The sequence below is a fragment of the Thamnophis elegans genome, chromosome Z (assembly GCF_009769535.1).
Source record: "Thamnophis elegans isolate rThaEle1 chromosome Z, rThaEle1.pri, whole genome shotgun sequence".
NCBI lineage: Eukaryota > Metazoa > Chordata > Lepidosauria > Squamata > Colubridae > Thamnophis > Thamnophis elegans.
The window spans coordinates 117,888,968-117,907,736 of record NC_045558.1 but is presented as its reverse complement, the minus strand read 5'-3'; the positions used below and the strand labels follow the sequence as shown (position 1 = coordinate 117,907,736).

At 40.4% G+C, this 18,769-nt stretch overlaps 1 protein-coding gene across 7 annotated transcripts in view; it reads left to right on the top strand.

Annotated features, from left to right (window-relative positions):
• The window catches only part of PPP6R1 (protein phosphatase 6 regulatory subunit 1), a 61,690-nt gene extending 42,921 nt beyond the window's left edge, over nucleotides 1–18,769 (top strand). For all 7 annotated transcript variants that reach the window (XM_032237153.1, XM_032237152.1, XM_032237155.1 and 4 more), the window contains exons 16-23: nucleotides 2,867–2,924; nucleotides 4,531–4,679; nucleotides 7,562–7,707; nucleotides 9,575–9,746; nucleotides 10,504–10,577; nucleotides 12,982–13,078; nucleotides 13,458–13,577; nucleotides 16,352–18,769. In XM_032237153.1, coding sequence (XP_032093044.1) covers nucleotides 2,867–2,924; nucleotides 4,531–4,679; nucleotides 7,562–7,707; nucleotides 9,575–9,746; nucleotides 10,504–10,577; nucleotides 12,982–13,078; nucleotides 13,458–13,577; nucleotides 16,352–16,355 — 820 coding nt within the window. In that variant the 3' untranslated portion in view covers nucleotides 16,356–18,769. The remainder of the gene's footprint in view (nucleotides 1–2,866; nucleotides 2,925–4,530; nucleotides 4,680–7,561; nucleotides 7,708–9,574; nucleotides 9,747–10,503; nucleotides 10,578–12,981; nucleotides 13,079–13,457; nucleotides 13,578–16,351) is intronic.

Below are 18,769 nucleotides of genomic sequence, written 5' to 3'. Positions count from 1 at the left end.
CCTTTAAAGTTTTGGAAGCCAGGATGATTTGATTTTTGGAAATTTGATTTTATTGAATTGAAGCCTCCATCCCAGAGGCTTTGGATCCTAGCTTGCTTTGCTCAGCTTGCTAAATGACAGAGCTTTGCCTGGAAAAGAGGAGGTTGTCTTGATTTCTCAAGTCTTATTAGCAACTAAATATTTGATGTTCTTAGCCAAGGCTGTCATTTTGCCAGTCTGGTTTGTTAAGGCAGTTCCAGCAGGATGTTTGACCTGGGTGACCTAATTATTGAAAGGGGAGGGGAGTTGGAGACGTTATTGGCAGGCACCTCAATTGATCTCCAGGCAGTTTGTTTCCCTTTCTCCAAGCCTCCTGACCTCATGTGTCTGCCTCTCTTTCTCTCCTTTTTCATTCTCTTTTTCTGCCTATGTGGCCTGCAGCGCTCACTTTCAACGCTTGAAAAGGTAAATGCCTAATGCGCTGCTCTTTTTTAAATACAAAGATAAGGCCAACCAAACACACACATACGTGTATAGGAAAGTGTGTGTGTGTGTGTGTGTGTACAGTATATCACAGAAGTGAATACACCCCCTCACATTTTGTAAATATTTATCTTTTCATGTGACAACACTGAAGAAATGACACTTAGCTACAATATAAAGTAGTAATTATTCAGCTTATATAACAGTGTAAATGTGTCGTCCCCTCAAAATAACAGCCATTAATGTTTAAACTGTTGGCAACAAAAGTGAGTATACCCCTAAGTGATATTGTCCAAATGGGCCCAAGTAGCTGTTTCCCTTCCCTGGTGTCATGTGACTCGTTAGCGTTACAAGTTCTCAGGTGTGAAGAAAGAGCAGGTGTGTTAAATTTTGTGTTATCACTCTCACTCTCATACTGGTCACTGGAAGTTCAACATGGCACCTCATGGCAATGAACTCTCTGAGGATCTGAAAAAAATGAATTGTTGCTCTTCATAAACATGGCCTAGGCACGTGATGGCGAACTATGGCACGCGTGCCACGGATGACACACAGAGCCATTTGTTAGGGCACACGAGGCGTTGCCCTAACAAATGGCTTTGTTTGGGAACGTACTTCCAGTTTGTGTGTTGGGCCGCTTTCCTCCCTGGGGGAGGTGGGGGTTTGCCCTCCTCAGGTTCCTAGAAAGCTATCACTGGCCTAGGCTGTAAGAAGATTGCCAAGACCCTGAAACTGAGCTGCAGCACGGTGGCCAAGACCCTATAGCAGTTTAACAGGGCAGGTTCCTCTCAGAAGAGGCCTTGCCATGGTCGACCCAAGAAGTTGAGTGCCCATGCTCAGCGTCATATCCAGAGGTTGGCTTTGGGAAATAGATGTATGAGTGTTGCTAGCATTGCTGCAGAGGTTGAAGGGGGAGGAGGGTCAGTCTGTCAGTGCTCCAACCATACAGGGCTCAATATTTTGAGGGGTCAGCACGTTTACACTGTTATGCAAGCTGTATACTCACTACTTTACATTGTAGCCAAGTGTCATTTCTTCAGTGTTGTCACATGAAAAAATATACTTCAATATTTACAAAATGTGAGGGGGTGTATTTACTTTTGATATACTGTGTATGTACACACCACATACACACACTCACACATACACACACACACATACCATCTCCATATACGCATCAACTCAAACAAATACAAAGATTTCATCTGGGGAATCGGTATATGAAAGCTCAGAAGTATTTTACACAGATACCAGGCTTTGCAATATTTTGGGGCATTTCCATCTGCTTCTTGAGAAATTAAATTAAATTAAACTGATCAAAATGTAGCAGTGGTTGGTATGTGACTTGGAAAGCTGGTTCAAATGCTTTTCAGACAAGACAGAACATGGTTTGCGCTCAGTAGCCACTTTCTTAGGGCTTGTGTATGACTCTGTTCTGTGGCATCTGTTGAACAGCTTCCCTTTCAATGACAGGTGGTCGCACTATGCTAACCTTGGCTTCTCTCAATAAGCTAAACAGGGTCAGACCTGGATAAATGAGAGACCACAAGGAAATTCCAGAATTTAGACTAGTGAAGTAAAAAAAAAAAGAGCTTCCAGAAGAACGTAGTGGTCAATCATATCCATTCCTCAACTCAAAGGAGACTTCATCATTACTTTATTAAAATGTTTCTTAATATAAGCAATAGCCTTCACAAGTCAATGCACAATTCTAAAATAAAGCTAACATAATAAACTCTTTTTAATGTATATACATCGAAAATAAAGAATAAAAATTGAGCCTAGTGCAAGGCAGTTGGTAAACAGCGTTTGAAATGCATTGTGTAGCACTGAAAACTCCATATAGAAAATGAAAAACTAAAAACACTCCTGTAAATCTGTGGCCCATATGGAAAAGGGGCTGTCAGTTTAAATTTGTTGCAGGAAGACAGACAATACATTAACAAGAAAGAGTTTTCTGAAATGACAGCGAAATATATGAGAATCCTGCCTGGGGTGGGAGACTCTGTCCATTGAATGCTGATATTAGGAGTAGCAGAAAGAATCCGCATAGCAGAAATGTAGCTAAGATGAAATCACAATCTAAATTGAAAACTATCCCTTTTCTATTAGCTGTATTGTTTTAGTGACCTTGGACAGGATACTTTGTTTCCTTTGCATTACAGAGATAGTTACTACTGATTTATGTAGAATGGTTTCAACTCTCCCTAAAGTACTTTGGAAATGGGAATTTTAGTAAAGATTTTAGGAAAAAGAAGGGGGACAAATTCCCATTTGAGCACAGCACACGAACCCTTCTTCCATTCTTTTCCCCCCAAACTTAGACTTGTGCTGCTCCCATTTTACAGTGTAATTCTGATTTCTGAGATTCACCATGGTTTTCACTTTTTTGTTATTGTTTCAGTGCTCCCTTTGACAAAACGGCCAACATCACCTTCTCACTGAATGCAGATGATGACAGTGTAAGTGTCATTCCTTGACCTACCTCACAGGGTTGTTTGTTGAGGGGAAAAACAGGAGGAATAGATATCAATCATGTTTGCCACCGTGGCACGACATAACCGCGAACGTCAAAAGCGCGCCGACAACACCGCGGCTCTAAAACCGCGATGTCAAAAGCGCACCCACAACAGCGCGCCCACAACAGCGCGCTGACAGAAGCGCGATTTAACTTAAGGTAAGGTTTAGGGTTAGGTTTAGGGTTAGGTTTAGGGTAGGTTTAGGGTTAGGTTTAGGGTTATTTTTAGGGTTATGTTACAGCGTGCTTCTGTCGGCGCGCTGTTGTCGGCGCGCTGTTGTCACGCGGTTTTGACGGTGCGGTTTTGTCACCGCGCTTTAGTCACACGCGCTTTAATCTACCGCGGTTTTGTGGTGGAACCGTTTGCCACTTTGTCTTTAAATTTAAAAAGGCAGGATAAAAACATGCACATTGTCCTCCCCTAACAAGCCTAATTTGGATTGGGATTTCCATTGCTAAACGAAGCCGTTGTTAGATGAAATATCATATCAATGTGACTTCGCTGCTCAGCAACAACAATCCCGATTGCAGTCATTAAGCAAAGACTTCATGGTTTATGGAGATTCTCAGTCATCGAGGTCATGGTTGTCCCAAAGGTGCTTTTTTAGGAGGTAGCTGGACTTTCTTGTCCACACCCATTTCCACTACTCAGGTGACTATAAGGACCCAGATAAACCTATTTAAAAGAATGCAAATGACCAGGTGACTGCAAGGAATATAAATCCTCCCAATCCCCACCATCCAGTCAGAGCTGAAGAAGCTTCTTGGATGAAATGTCTTCAAAGAAAAAACAAGAAAGTCCAGCTGCTTCTTGAAATAAATACCTTTGGGACAACTATGACCTCACAGTTCTCCTGCCATGCGCAAATTTTCTGAGTCTGTCCCATTGGTTCCTCCCTAAATGGTTCTGGGTAGCTCCCTTTGGCAGGTGAGACTACACTACTCAGCTGCGCTCGTGTTGAACTCCCATCCCCTACCTGTCTCCCCCTTATCTCTGTCCTTTTGGCCGCCTTGCACTCCTCCAGGTGTTCTACCGCCTGCCATCCCCAGCTGACCTGTGCTGTCTTGCTCCTCCCACTGCTGGTCCAGGATCCATTCACTGTGTGAAGGCATGATCTCTCAGGACACGTCTGGTCCTGACGCAGTGGAGCCTCATCTGCTGAAGAAGGTTGCTCACTGGGCCCAGCTGGGGAAAAGATATCAGGACTAAGAGGCAGGGTGGCAGCACAGGCAGCGGTTGCACAGATGATGGTGATGGCTATCTGCATTGTTCAGGGCCTTACCAGCAGCGGGAGGAAGAGGATGGCAAACATCAGCCAAGGTCACAGAAAAAGGCAGCAATGATTCAGTGATTTGGAGGTGGGGAGGGTTTCAACGACTGTAACTTTGAAGACGGGTCATAACTGCCATTTGTGCAGCACCATCGTAACTTCAAATAGTCATTTAATAGATGGCCATTAACGTGAGGACAGCAACAAAGACAACTATCTATTATCCTTTCTAAATTTGGCCACTGCTCTGATCTGTCTCTGCTCTCCAATCCTCTGTAGCCCAATGCCAACCTTTTTGACATCTGCTACAAAGAGCGAATTCAGCAATTTGACGACGATGAAGAGGCTGATGGCTCTGATGGGGAGGACATCTGGCAGGAGAAGGAGAGGACTATCACTTCGGGTACCTCACCATCTATGACAGTCAGGTAGGGGAGAATCTATTGTATTAGCTTCCATCAACACACTTTGGACCAAGAGTTCCCCCCTTTCTTTTTTTCCTTTCTTGAATACATGTATTCTGGTAAATAATTCATGTTTTTATTTTCAAAGACTCACAACTTTGCTTGGTTTATTGTGGTTAAATCATCTTCCTTATTTCTATCTTAAGCTAGCGCATGTTTCTCCTGTTTTATCTTGCATGAAATACATATGCCTTGATGGTTTTTTCCCTGTTGTTCCATTGCCTTTGCATGCACAATCTCATTTTATAAATATATTTTGCCTCTTTAGGTCAGTCCTTTCATTCTCAGTCTTTGGTTAGAGTGGGTGAAGAATCATGCAAAACAAAATCAAACAGGGATGCGAACTAGATAAAAATATTGTGTGTTAAGATAATACATTTTAGACTTGCTGGGAGTTGCTGGGGGTGTGAGAGGCACATGCAGGCAGCCTCCTTCCCAGGATCCTTGAAGGTTTTCCACAAGAGGTTTCCATTTTACAGGGATGTTCTTTCCATTCTGTCTCTCTGTCTCCCTTATTAATCAAGCAGAGGGAAAACCTCCTTTGTCATGTTTACCAGTAAACTGCAGGTCATATTTAGACGAGGCCTGAAGAGTGCTTCTCGGGTCCTGTCACACATTCTTGCATGCTGGGGCCTTGTCAGCTGCCCTCTTCTACAAAATGGGAATGGGCAAATAAAGCTAGACCGGATGACATGAATAGTGTTTTAGCATAGCTTAAAGTGCTTAATAATACATAAGACTATTCTTAGTAGCCATGAAATTGAAGCTGAAGATGATTCAATGTTCAGTATCAGCTTCTCTGTTCAAGGTCCAGACTTTTAGCTCTTATTACTCTCAACTGCATATCTTTCCTCCCTTGAAAATTCTCCCCATTCAAAAAACAAAAAGCAAAAGTAGACATTCCGTTTTGGAAGCCCTTTTTCCCCGTCTCAAGTATGTCTAATCTGATAAATATAGTGCTTGTTGCTTCCTATTTTAAAATGGAATTTGTGTCACTAAAAGGAGATGATTTAATTTTTAAACTCTCCTTTGAGCTTTTTCCTACATCTGATAATACTTCCTCTGTTGCCACTATTGTCACATGAAATAATCTTTTGGGGCCGCTCTTTGCTGTCAGCCACAATTGTGTGATGCTTGGCTCCAGAATTTCCTATTATGGGTGTTTTCTTGAATTTTGTTGGTTAATCCTGTAGACCTTCTGTAATAATCTGAAGCATTTAAATCTTTGTGTTAGATTATTCTTTCTTCTCTATTAGCTATAACAGGGACATGCTACCTGCTGTTACCGTGGGGGTGGGAGGGTTTATTTTTAATGTTGTACACTGCCGGAGTCACCTATTTGTGAGTTTGGGCAGCCATACAGATTTGTTTAACAAATAAATATATTTTATATTTATATCTAGGGAATGCATTTTCAGAATCAATTTGGGCTCCAAGGGTCATTAGGGTAGAGTAGAACAGAACAGAATAGAAAGGGACTTGGAGGTCTTCTAGTCTTATCCCCTGCTCAGGCAGGAAACCCTACACCACTTCTGACAAATGGTTATCTAATCTCTTCTAATCTCTTCTTAACATTTACAACTTCTGGAGGCAAGTTGTTCCTCTGATTAATTGTTCTGCCAATAAATTTCTCCTTAGTTCTAGGTTGCTTCTCTCTCTGATTATTTCCACCCATTACATCTTGTCCTACCCTCAGGTACTTTGGAGAATAGCTTGACTCACTCTTCTTTGTGGCAGCCCCTGAGATATTAGAACACTACTCTCATATCTCCCCTAGTCCTTCTTTTCATTAGACTAGACATACCCAGTTCCTGCAACAGTTCTTCGTATGTTTTAGCTTCCAGTCCCCGAATCATTTTTGTTCCTCCTCTCTGCACTCTTTCTAGAGTCTCACCATCTTTTTTACATCATGGTGACCAAAACTGAATGCAGTATTCCAAGTGTGGCCTTACACAAGTCATTATAAAGTGGTATTAACACTTCCTGTGATCTTGATTCTATCCCTCTGTTTATGCAGCCTAGAACTGTGTTGGCTTTTTTGGCAGCTGCTGCACACCGCTGGCTCATATTTAAGTGGTTGTCCACTAGGACTCCAAGATCCCTCTCAGAGATACTACTATTGAGCGAGGTACCACATATACTGTACCTGTGCATTTTGTTTTTCTTGCCTAAATGGAGAACCTTACTTTTTCACCATTCAATTTCATTTTGTTAGATAACACCCAATGTTCAAGTCTGTCAAGATCCTTCTGTATTTTAAGATGATCTTCTGGAGTAAAATAGACTTAAAATACAGATTGAGATTGAAATTGGGATTGATAATGTAATGATCCTACCATTATCAACATTTCTAATTGCTTAAAGCCTCTTTTAGTGGTCTTTGGAGGAGGAAATTGGTATCTTACACTCCGTTAAATGGACAGTAGTTTGCTTCTACGGCTATATTTATACATGGTATTAAGCCACAATTTGTTGAGCAAGCCTTAGCAAACTGGCTCATATATATTAATCCAACACCCAACTAAAGACATTATATTATGATGTGAAGCTGCAGAAAAGGGAGTCCACTGGAGTAGGGCTGGTTATAGGCAAGTATGGAATTTATTTATTCAGCATATGGCATCTTATACATGGACTGGCAATATATATTAATATTTCACCTAGATTAGTAGAACACAATAAAATATAAATGTTAAAAAGATCTATGTTCAGATACCAATGTCTAGGCCTTCTAACCATTAAACCGTTTATATTTTTTTAAAATTAGATACTGGATTGGTATATGCCCTCAGTTTATCGCAAGTGTGGAATAACTTATTTTATCTGATTTTCTCACCCTTTTACAGAAGACTTGGTAGCACAGATAGTGAAGATAGTGAAGACTCAGAAGGTGAAGGGGGTGAGGAAGAGGATCCTGGTGGGGGAGATGGAGAGGCCGTCCCTGTCAGTAATGGCTGTGGTGAACAAACGGAAGCGGAAAGGACATTAGGAGGTCAGAATTCAGAGATTGGGTTGTTGGGGTTGGTTAATAAGGGGTGAAACAGAGGCAAGCCACTATCTGCTTGTTTGAGCATCCTTAATAATGGGAAATAAATTCCTCTAGGAAGTAAGGTAAGATTGTTCCTGATGTTGCTGCCACCAACAATCGTTTTTCTGATTCGAAACTGTAGTGCTTATTTTGGTAATGAGACCTAATGGAATAGAGGGAAAAATCTAAACAGGAGTAGTCCATGGTGTAATATGTAGGAACAAGAATGAAATAGTATTTATCACCTTTAAAAATGGATTCTGAAATAAGCATTATTCTACATTGAATAAAGTAACATGCTTGTCATTAATAAAGAGTGTTTCAACTTGGATAAGACTTATAGAAAAGATGAGTGGCATAAAAATTTAATAAATAAATCTAGGTTTTGAAATATTTTTGCCAGATAATTTTGTAGAAAATATCCAGGTTTGGGTTGTTGTTGGTTTTTTTGAATAATTCACTTTTGCTGAGAGTTACAATTTTACATTATTTTCAAGGAGTATTGTCCTAGCCAAACTAGCTACTTGCTCTTACAATTTCAGTGATTCTTCTGTCAATAGCTCTGACTTTCTTTGGCTGAAGATGCTGTTATTTAAGCCGTAAGACATATACTTGGCAGTGGCAGAGAGCTTCATTCTCACATGTTCCACGCAGATCTGCTGATTTGCAGTCTTCTAGTTGAATCCTTAGAACTGCAGCCCTCTCTATTTTAGTCTTCTCCTTCATCAGGAATGTAACTTAATTCTGGTTTAAAATTCTTGGGAGCAAAAGTTCCAAGTTTACCCAGTTATAGCTACCTGCTTCTTATGCAATACTCATGAGTACATTATACAAATGAAAAAAGGAGGGACAACTGGATCTAATACCAGTGGTATTAGAGAAGAAATGACATTATGGCGAAATAAAAGAAAAATCATAACATTCCTTGAAAAACTACCTAAGTGATGTTTTCTTCATAGTACCTATTGTCAAATAACCCCAAAGATATTGTTCAGCTTAAGCTCCCAGCTTCCTCCTCTTTGGTCATGTTTCCCAGGATTGCTGGGAATTGACATTTAGCAACAAGAGTACCACATTTTTTCATCTTTATTTATTTCATGGCTAGGAAATCATTTTCTTGAAAGTAAAACACTTTTGGCGTAAAAATAATTGGTTCTTTTGTTGAGAAAAGGTGATCTGGATCATCTTCTCAATCTCTGGACATTATTAGTATAATCGAAGAATGTATAATAATGTAAGGAAATGCTGAATTTTTAAAAATGCTCTTTTCCCACATTGCACCAAGATTTGATTTATACCAAGATCTTGCCAAATGGCCTAGTTTGTTAGGTTACTTGCACATAATTGTGTTACTTGAAACTCTTCTTTTGAAATATGCCTTCTGTTTTTGGCATCTTGAGAGTCAAGAAACTATAAAAGCACATAAATTCATGGTTACGGGTTCAAGACAAAACCTGGATTTTAGAATAAACTTGGTTTGATTTGGCCTTTCATCGTAACCTGTATCCATATACTTTTACTTACATGTAACTCAATTGGGGAAACCTTCATTTTCATTAGGCCAAAGAGAAATCAGCAGTTATGGTAGGGTTGTACCCAGCTTTCCTCAACCAGCTGCTCCCCTGATGTGTTGAGAGTTCAAGTCCCAAAATTTCCATCCAATAATCCTAGTAACTTTGAATATTGAGGTATGTTAACCCAGAACATTTGGTGAGCAATAGATTGGAGGAGACTATTATAACAGTTACAGGGACACGAAATAGAGCTAGTTATCTCTGTAGTCGTTCTAGCAGCAGATAAGTATCTTTTATGCAAACGTGGTCTTTCCTAGATCCTAGCTGGGCAGACAAATCTGATCTGTCCTCAAAGTCTACGAAACCCTCACAACTGGTGGCAGCTGATACAGGAGCAGCAGTGTGGGACCAACCTAACTCAGGTGGCTCCTGCTCTGGCAAAGACGAGAATTGGGCCTCCTTTCCAGAACCCTCTGAACAGCAAGAGAGGTGAGGCTTTGAGATGATTAAATGCTTACCCATTTGGGGACTGAAGGGAACTTCAATTAGATTTCTGGGGCCATGTCTTTCAGGGATTGGTGCTTTCAGGCAATTCTGTGTACCTATGTTGGAAGCATAATGGATGTTCAGGGGTAACATGGATAAATCTTACAGGGGCTTAAATTATCCCATTTCTTAATCACCACATACTAGATGCTGGGTAACATCATTTTGCCATCATGTTTTGGTGATAGAATCAAGAAGTGCACTGGAAGCTGAATGTTGTCATTCATCAGATTTTGCTCATTTCTGCTACAGGTAGGGGGTAGGGTTAGGGTCCAGGGCAAACAGAATTGGAAGTGATGAGGAGTTTGGAGGAGAAATAACAAATTTGGGAGCCCATGCTGCAGTCTACACAGTCAATTGAAAGCGGCCAAGGAAGGGATTTTTGGACTTTCTACTTATTTGGTTGTCTATGGGGCTTCTTCAAGAGGCAACTGGACTTTCTCGTTTTCCTTTGAAGACGTTTTGCTTCTCATACAAGAAGCTTCTCCAGCTCGGTTTTCAGGACATTGTTGTTTGGTCACAGAGTCAGCTAGATACTTAGACTTGGCATTTGTATCCACCTATCAAGTCCTTCCCAAGGAGAAGGGATAAGACAGATGTTTTGGTTAATAATATTAAAGGCATCATCTTAGCTCTTCCAAGTAAAACATTTTGCAATTGACTGATGGTAATTTTGTCAATTGTTATTTTGTTTTGCTAGTTCTTCTAAAGTGCTCACAGAGCCAGCCAGCCTCTCTCAGGAAGTGGCACAAAATAATGGATCCCAAGTAGAAGGTGAGCATCACTGATTCTTCAGAAACTGCTTTATTGTGTCCAAAGTCAATGTGATTTATTTATACAAAACTACTGAAAAGTACATACATGCTGGGACAAAAATGAGTGTGTATGAATTTTCAGTTCATATTTTGAAAGGGATAAATATAAAGGCAGGAGTTGATGTGGTCAAAGCTAACAATCTCAGGAGAATAAGAATCTGAGCAAAGCCAACAGTGACATTCACTCAACCTATCATATTGCTTTTGTACAAATCAACACTGCAGGGTTTTCTTTTTTAAATCCTTCTGTCAGCAGAGCTGGAAAAGGCAAAACAACAACAACACAAAAGTAGAGAAATACTCAGGAAGATTTTCATTTAGAGACTTTAGTTTATGAAAAATTGCCTCCGGGGAGGGTGTGCATAAGTTGTATTGAGTCCAAGGAGGGTGTGCTTAAGAAGTTTTGAGAAAATTGATGCCATTTTCCATAATACTAAAACTATGGAATAATCTAACTAAGATGTAGGTTGGGAAGATCTGAACAGATGTTAACAAATATTGTTTTCTTCACATACAGGATAATGACACTACGAAATTTGCTACCATAAATGTAGACTTAGTTGGCAATTTAGACTGCTACTGGGTATAAAGTTCCCAACAGTTGCTAATCACAATATTACCTCCAGCATCAAATACTATATGCCCTTGCATATTAGTTGTGATGGAGAATAAAAATGTAGAGAGTAAGGAAAACTACTTTGTCAGAAATATTCAGGATCTATTATCTAGGCTGAAACCATTTTTAAGTCTAGAACAGCAAGATAACAATCTGGGAGATGCCTCCCTATTTCGCTGACATACAACAAAGAAGGGGATGTATAGCACAATCAGACTCAATTTTTTTTTGTTATAACTGATCTCAAAAAAAGTAGCTTTAGCCTTCCTGTAGAGTTGGTTTTCTGATATGGTCTGTGGCTGATTTGTGGGCTTCCATTGAGCACTGTGTAAACTGAAACCTGGATTATATATTCACTACAGCTCTTTATGCATTCTAATAAAAATTGCACATGTAATTTCTGCAAGTTGATGCAAAAAGTTAGTATAATACAAATATAATGAAAATGAACCATATTTACCTAAGCCCTAGTTATTGTGGCCCAGAGGTTATGTCTTAATATAAAATGACTCCTATAATTTCTCATTCTGTTGATAAAGAGTGTCAGCCATAATGGTGGCATACCTCTGGGCTGATACTCCCCAATGCTAAGTGGATTCCTTGCTTCCTGGCAATGATACAGATGGGGTGTGGCATCCAGAACAGTTGCTATGTAACAGCCTATCAGAAGGAGCCCCCCCCCCAGGCTTGGACCCAAAAACACAGCGGCTATTTCTTCCTCCTCCTTCTTTCCCTTGTTCATCCTTCCATTCTGGCAACTACCACAGGAGGGCAAGACAATAGCCTTGCCTTCCTGAAGACCATCTCGGCCTTCCCCAGTCTTTCTGCTCCACCATTTCTTTTCCTGCACATATATAGACCCCCATATTTATATTCAACCCTGCCAGGTATCTGTTCCCTCTGAAAATGGTCTTCACAAGTAAGGGAGCAGCAACATGCCACATCAAGTGGATCCATTTTGTAGAAACTCCTAGGACCATTTCATTATGTATTTTATATATATAGGTATAAAATGTAAGCAATTTATGACCTTTAGATTCCAAAAAATTGTGTTTGTGTTTGTGTGTAATATTTTGCTCTTGAGAAATCCAGAGCTGCAACAGTTGGTTAAGCTAATTAAGCTGTACGAATGACATGCCTATCCTGTGGAATACAATTGGTTTTGTATCTTGGTAGGGAGTTCACCTACCTTATCCAAGTCCATCATTCTGATCCTTTGCACAATGCCTGTATTACCCGTCTTTCTCACTGCTCCTGCTTACCTCTTCTCCTGCATCTTTGAATGGACAACTCCCATGGCCTTGACAAGCATGACCAAGAGAAGTCTCTTAGCCTTGTGTTCCCAAAAGCTTCCTTGAAACTTCAACCTACAGCTCATCCACCTGTGATTACTGTAAATTTAGATCATCCTTAGTTCCCCCCCATGTTGCTGGATTACCATTCAGTATTTGCTATCTTTATAGCTAACAGCAATTGGAATCCACAAATTTTTGAAGAGTCACTGGCTCCCCAGGGCTAATCCATATGAATAGGGGAGGAAGCAGGTGGGGGCAGGGCAAACAGTTACTGTACTCCTAAAGCCTCAGAAATATTAACACTGTGGAAATGCAGGTTTGGGATAGATGGTAGCTGGGGTAAGGGTTGGTTTTCCTTCCAGAACTGTCATTTTCCTCTATAACAGCATGTATTTCTCATCCCTTATCTAGATCTGATTGGTTGGTCTTTTTTTTTTTTTGCCTTTTTATAGCAGTCTCTAGTGTTCCACAGGATCCTCCCACCCCAGACACTGGCCCTCCAGAAGAGATAAACCCACCAAACTCTTCTATCGTGACAACAGTAGCCAGGTAAGATTGTGAAACACTTGGAATCAATAGGAAATCCAAGAAACAAGAAATTAGGTTAGGCTGAGATGTTTGGGGGGAGGGGAGGAAAACACTAGACTAAAAACAGCTTTGGAACACAGAACTGACGACCATGGCAAAATGAAGAGCCGGGGAATAGGCAACTTGAGAGAGACTGATTTAAAAAAAATTAAAAATGTGAAATTGCAGGCATTAAAACTGAAAGAAGAAAAACTGCCACCTCTATGGGGTGCCTTCCTCAAACCTATGATTGTATTGTTTTCTTATAATCACTGTTTGGGACTATGAATATAAAAGTAATCCACATCAAGGTGCTAAAGTAGTCTTTTTTCCCCTGCCTTTCCTCTACCTTCTTCAACAGCACAAAAGAACCTCCCCCATCTACCTCTGATTCCACCCAGCCACTTCCAGGGACAACAGAAACTCCACAACCTGAGCACAGCAACCCACAGATAGAGCAACAGCAGCAATCGGCAGCCAGGTAAAATATTGTAGGAGGTTAGGATTAAATCACAGAAGAGGAATTTAATAGTTGCAAGAAGATAATCTCAAATTATTCATTACAAGGCAGGGAGAGTGAAAGTTAGATGTAGTTGGAAACAGGCTATCAGGCAAGGTTTTCTGGAAGTCTTTAATCACAGAATACTATAATGCGGATGCAAACTCTTTCCTGTCTCTTTCCCCTTATCCTACAATTTTTAATTTTTTCCCTACTGCTTTTGAAGCTTAAAAAAAACCACAATAATTATTGTGAATCAGAAATTCTGCTTCTTTTACTTCTGGTTTTGCAGCAAACAGCAAGTGGTGAGAAAGCCAATCCTTTCATATGTCCTGTAACCAACAAATTCTGTAAGATCTCAACAGAGATTTCTGCATGAAATATTCATTGCATAACATCCCTCATATCACCAAACTAGTAAAGAAACTGAAAAATACAAAGCTCTTAGTATTGCATTCTCAGTCATTTACGGAGGCACTGTAATTAAATTGGGAAATGCAAAACTAGGAGGATTAGAGAGAGCAGTGTCTGATTTAATGATGTTACAATGAGTTGCAGAATCACTTCCATAATTGGAGCCAGAGTCTCATATCTGATAGTTCTGCAGAATTATGAAAATAGGATTTTCTCAGCAGTAGAACCTTTTTTATATATAAAGTTGGACCCAAGTACAATCTATGATTTTTGTTTTGACAAATATAAAACAATAGTGTTACAAAGGTAGACATACGAAAGTATTATTCAGTATCAACATAAGCATGCAAATATTGACATTTTGGGGGGAAATGACCAATATATAACAAGAGTGCTTACTATTAGCTTGAAAGGATTATACCTAGTATTATCTCAGAGCGACATTCCCAATTTTTTTTCTTCTTCTGGAGGTTGTGTCACTCCTACAGGTAGTCCTCAACTTATGACCACAATTGAGCCCAAACTTTATGTTGCTAAGGGAGAAATTCTTTAAATGAGTTTTGCCCCATTTTACAGCTTTTCTTGCCACATTTGTTAAGTGGATCAGTGCAATTAAATTAGTAATCCTGTTGTTAAGTGAATCTCGCTTCCCCATTGACTTTGTTAAAAGATGGCAAAAGACGATCACATAATCCAGGAACACTGCAACCATCATAAATGTGAGTCAATTTTCAAACATCTTAATGTAAATCATATGACCATGGGGATGCTACAATGGTCATAAGTGTGAAATGTGATCGGAAGTCACTTTTTTCAGTGCCGTTGTAATTTCGAACAGTCACTAGGTGAACTGTTGTAAGTCAAGGACTACCTTTATTTGGTTAGAAAATAATTCAGTCATAAAAAATAGTCTCTGAGGAGGATAAACAATCACATATCTATATAGTTGAGATAGGTAATTTTTAATGGCATTTCTTTTCTATCAGTTACTAGTGGTAAAACTAGTAATTTCCATTTTCCTTTTAAAAACTACCTGTGGAAACAATCAAGTGTTTTTCTTTCCATCTTTTAAAATCCTACTACAAATTATTTCATTGGATGATACTTCTGAGGCTTTGGATCTCCTGAAGACCAAAATGTTATGGTTCTCATCATTTGTTTATACTTTTCTTAAAATAATAATTATACAATTAAGACTTTTTATCTATTAGAGAAATATTCCCTTCCCTTCCTGGTCATTGAGAATCTCTGTCACGAAGCACTATTGCTGAGTTATAAAACAGCTGCTATTATGACAGTATCCAATTTTATAATCTTTTTTGCCCTGGTTGTTAAGTGAATCTGGCTTCCCGCCATTGACTTTGCTTGCCAGAATCTAACTGGAAAGGTCACAAATGGCAATCACATGACTCTAGAATGGTGTGACAGTCATAAGCAACAAGGACAGAGGTAGTCAGCCGATTTGGACCTGTTCAGGTGAACCACTAGTGGAAATTTTGAGTACTTCGGAGAACCGGCAAATACCACCTCTGGCTAGTCCTGACCTCCCACCCCTGTTGTTCCCTGTTATATAAATTTCCTTGTTTTTAGCTCAGCTGATTTGGGTGGCAGAGCAGATTGCCGCACCTCAGCTAAGCTAAAAAACAGCTCAGCTGACACCAAGGGTAGTCTTTGAGTGCTATGCGCGCAAACCGTGAGCACACACACGCACTCTTATAGAATTGGTAGCAAAAGATTTGGGATCCCACCACTAAACAAGGACTGATTGTAAGTCATTTTTTTGGCACTATCATAACTTCAAACAGTTACTAAGTGAATGGTCCATTTGAGGACTACCTATCTTTCTTAGCAGTTTGTTAACTTGATTTTAAAAAAGGGGAAAAAAAACCTAAGCCATTAAAGGTCATAAAGAACAATTGTGAATTACATTAGGTTGGGCACACTTAGTGGAGTCTTTGAAGTCAAACAGGAAAACTCCATAAAGACTCCATTAATCAAGGTGGGATTTCCATTGCACTACAAAAATCTTTATCTTAATTTCTAATAATTAAAGCAAAATGCTCTCTGTGCCATTTGACCCTGTTCTCCAGTCTTGGCCATCTTTTCTTTTGTGTTGATTTGGCAGTCCTCTTAGTTCACTCATCTGGTCTGCCCATAGCTGCTGCTCGCTTTACAAAAAGATGCTAAACTTGCTAGGACTAGAAGCTTATTTTGGAGAATGCAGGTTGACATTCAGATGCAAAATGTCCGGATTATGTCACACACTCCCATTTTGTTTGCATGACTTTCTATGAAACCAGAGGCAAAAAAGCTAACTTTTCTCTCTTTTTATTCCTCCCCAGATAAAGGCACTCAGTGGGTCTCGTCACTGGGAAAGAACCACGGCTGCTTGCTCGATCAAGTCTATTTTGCCAGGGACTGTCCTCAGTCCTTCCGGTGCCTTCACCCCTATGGGCAGGCGGGGGGCAGAAGAGAAAGCAGCAAGGGGCAACGAAAGGGCCCAGCCCTCTCTCCCTATCTCCCCTTCCCCCCCCAAGCAATCACTGAAGAGTCTGGTTCCAACAAGCACCTGTGAGAGAAATGGATGTGTGTACGAGGGCTGCAACATCGCCCCCCTTCTGGCACATCGTTTGGCGAATCCCAGCAACGGTGTTTACCCCCCCCCCCCTTACTCTGGCAAGGGGCAACAACCTTTGGCCCAAGGCCTCTCCCCCTGCATTCCCTCTCCTCAATATGCATTCATACACACTGCTGCACTGAGTAAACCTGTCTTTGATGCAATTAAAATTGATGCTTGAATCATATCAGAAGTCTTCTGATGGGGGGGTAGTGCTAGGTGGGTGGGGAGAAAACCCATCAAAGAACTCCCTTTCTCATGACCCTTGAATGTCCCGCTTGCGAGCACATTTTTTCCCATCTACACATTTGATCCAAGGGGAGGTAAGCGTGACTACTGGAAGCATCACACAGGATAATCAAAATGGGCTTGCTTCAAACAGGCATAATGGGCTTTGCTTAAAGGTTAGGACAGCAGCATGTGAGATGGAATTTGTGAGACACACAGTCTCTTTTTCCTATTAGGATGGAACTCTGTTTTGCATTTTAGTGCTAAATCCTCTGCCTCCCCCATCCCTCCATCCCCAGATTAGCTAATCCCCTTAAGGGAACTTACTGGGTAGCCCACGTGAGAAAGCAGAGAAGACTTTTCTGATCTGTTGGCCAAACAATATTAGCAACACCTCCCCAGAACTGCCCATTGTTAACTTTGAATCTTCCACCAATTTGCTCAGTAGGACTTCAAACCTCTTTATGACCATTTTGAATCCTAAATTGGAACCCCTAAAAGTTTTCATCTTGATTCTTCCTATTTCATCCCCTCCCAGGCATAGTCACCACTCACTTGGTTGTCAGTCCTCTTCTCATTCTCTTCACATTGGATACCGCCCTTTCCAGCTATTTTTTCCTATAGTGTTTAAACACCATTTTGTCACCAGTGAAAAAGGAGTTATTTCCACAGTACCAGCTGCATTGGTAGAAGGAGAAACCGCTAGATTCTGTCATCACTTCCTTTCAGTTAAGAAGTGAGAGAATCTTAGGGGTCAGCCCCAAGTGACTTATTGTGTCCTTGGAGAAGCCATTCATTTTTAAGAGGCATAGCAGGGAATTCTGTACCGCTGTTTTGTTAGTACTTATTGACAGTCATCCCCCCCCCCCCCCATTTCAGTGTGTTGGTAAATCACCAGCCCTGCTGTAACAGATAAGCCTTAATCTTTCAATATTGGCCTACTTAAGCAATTGCCTACCATATCTCCCCATCACAGCCTAGAATCCATTTTACAGGAGTTTTCTTATATATCTACAGCACATTCCTAAAATGTAATTTAAATTTCCTCTTCTTTCTCCCCCACTAAGAAACAAAAGAAAGTTCTGAATTGTGGGTGCAGTTCTTTGACTCTTGAAAAACACTGCTGCCATTTCTTGTGTTCCTACTGAGAATTCTACACTTTGTGATACGCAAGACTCAAACTGCCCTTGTAAACCTGAATTACAGCCTTCCTTTCTGCAAGATTTGCTCCAAAGTGTCCTCATTATGCCACTTTTTTTTTTTTGATGATGATGATCAAAAGTCTCCATTTTCAGTCCTTACCCCATTAAATTATAATTCTTTTGTGTGACTCCTAGAAAACAGAATTATCTCCTCCCAAATCCCAGAATTATGTTGGTTTTTTCCCCCTCCATCTCTGATCTCCTGGACTTTCTGTAACTCTTTTGAAAGCAATCAAACAATCAAAATCACTATGCCATCTTTGCCCCCTGTCTACCAAGTTGGCCAAGAGCATGACAAAACTCAACCAAGAAACGGAGGAGGATCTTATGTCAGCCTGCTCTCGATAGGGGAGAAAGGAAGTGGGAACAAAGATTGAACCTGGCTTTTGCAGAGGCCAGTGTTTGAATATCTGGCGTAGAATGAAAAGTTATGATGGGAAATATTCTTGTGTAAGAAGTAAACCCACACACACTCTTCCGCCCTCTCTGTACTCGCAGATAGTAGATTTGTACCCCTCCTGTCTCCCTCTTCTCTCATCCCTCAATATAAGTGGCAATATTTCATGAAGCTCTTAAAATCACAAAGGAGAGAAGTGGCCTTTCGCGTTGTCTGCGTCATGCCATTTTGTTTTGTTTTCTTTTTCCCTGTGTGCGTGAGTGTGTGTGTATGTATGTATGTGTTCTGTTTGAATAAAGAGATTCTATGGCCATAA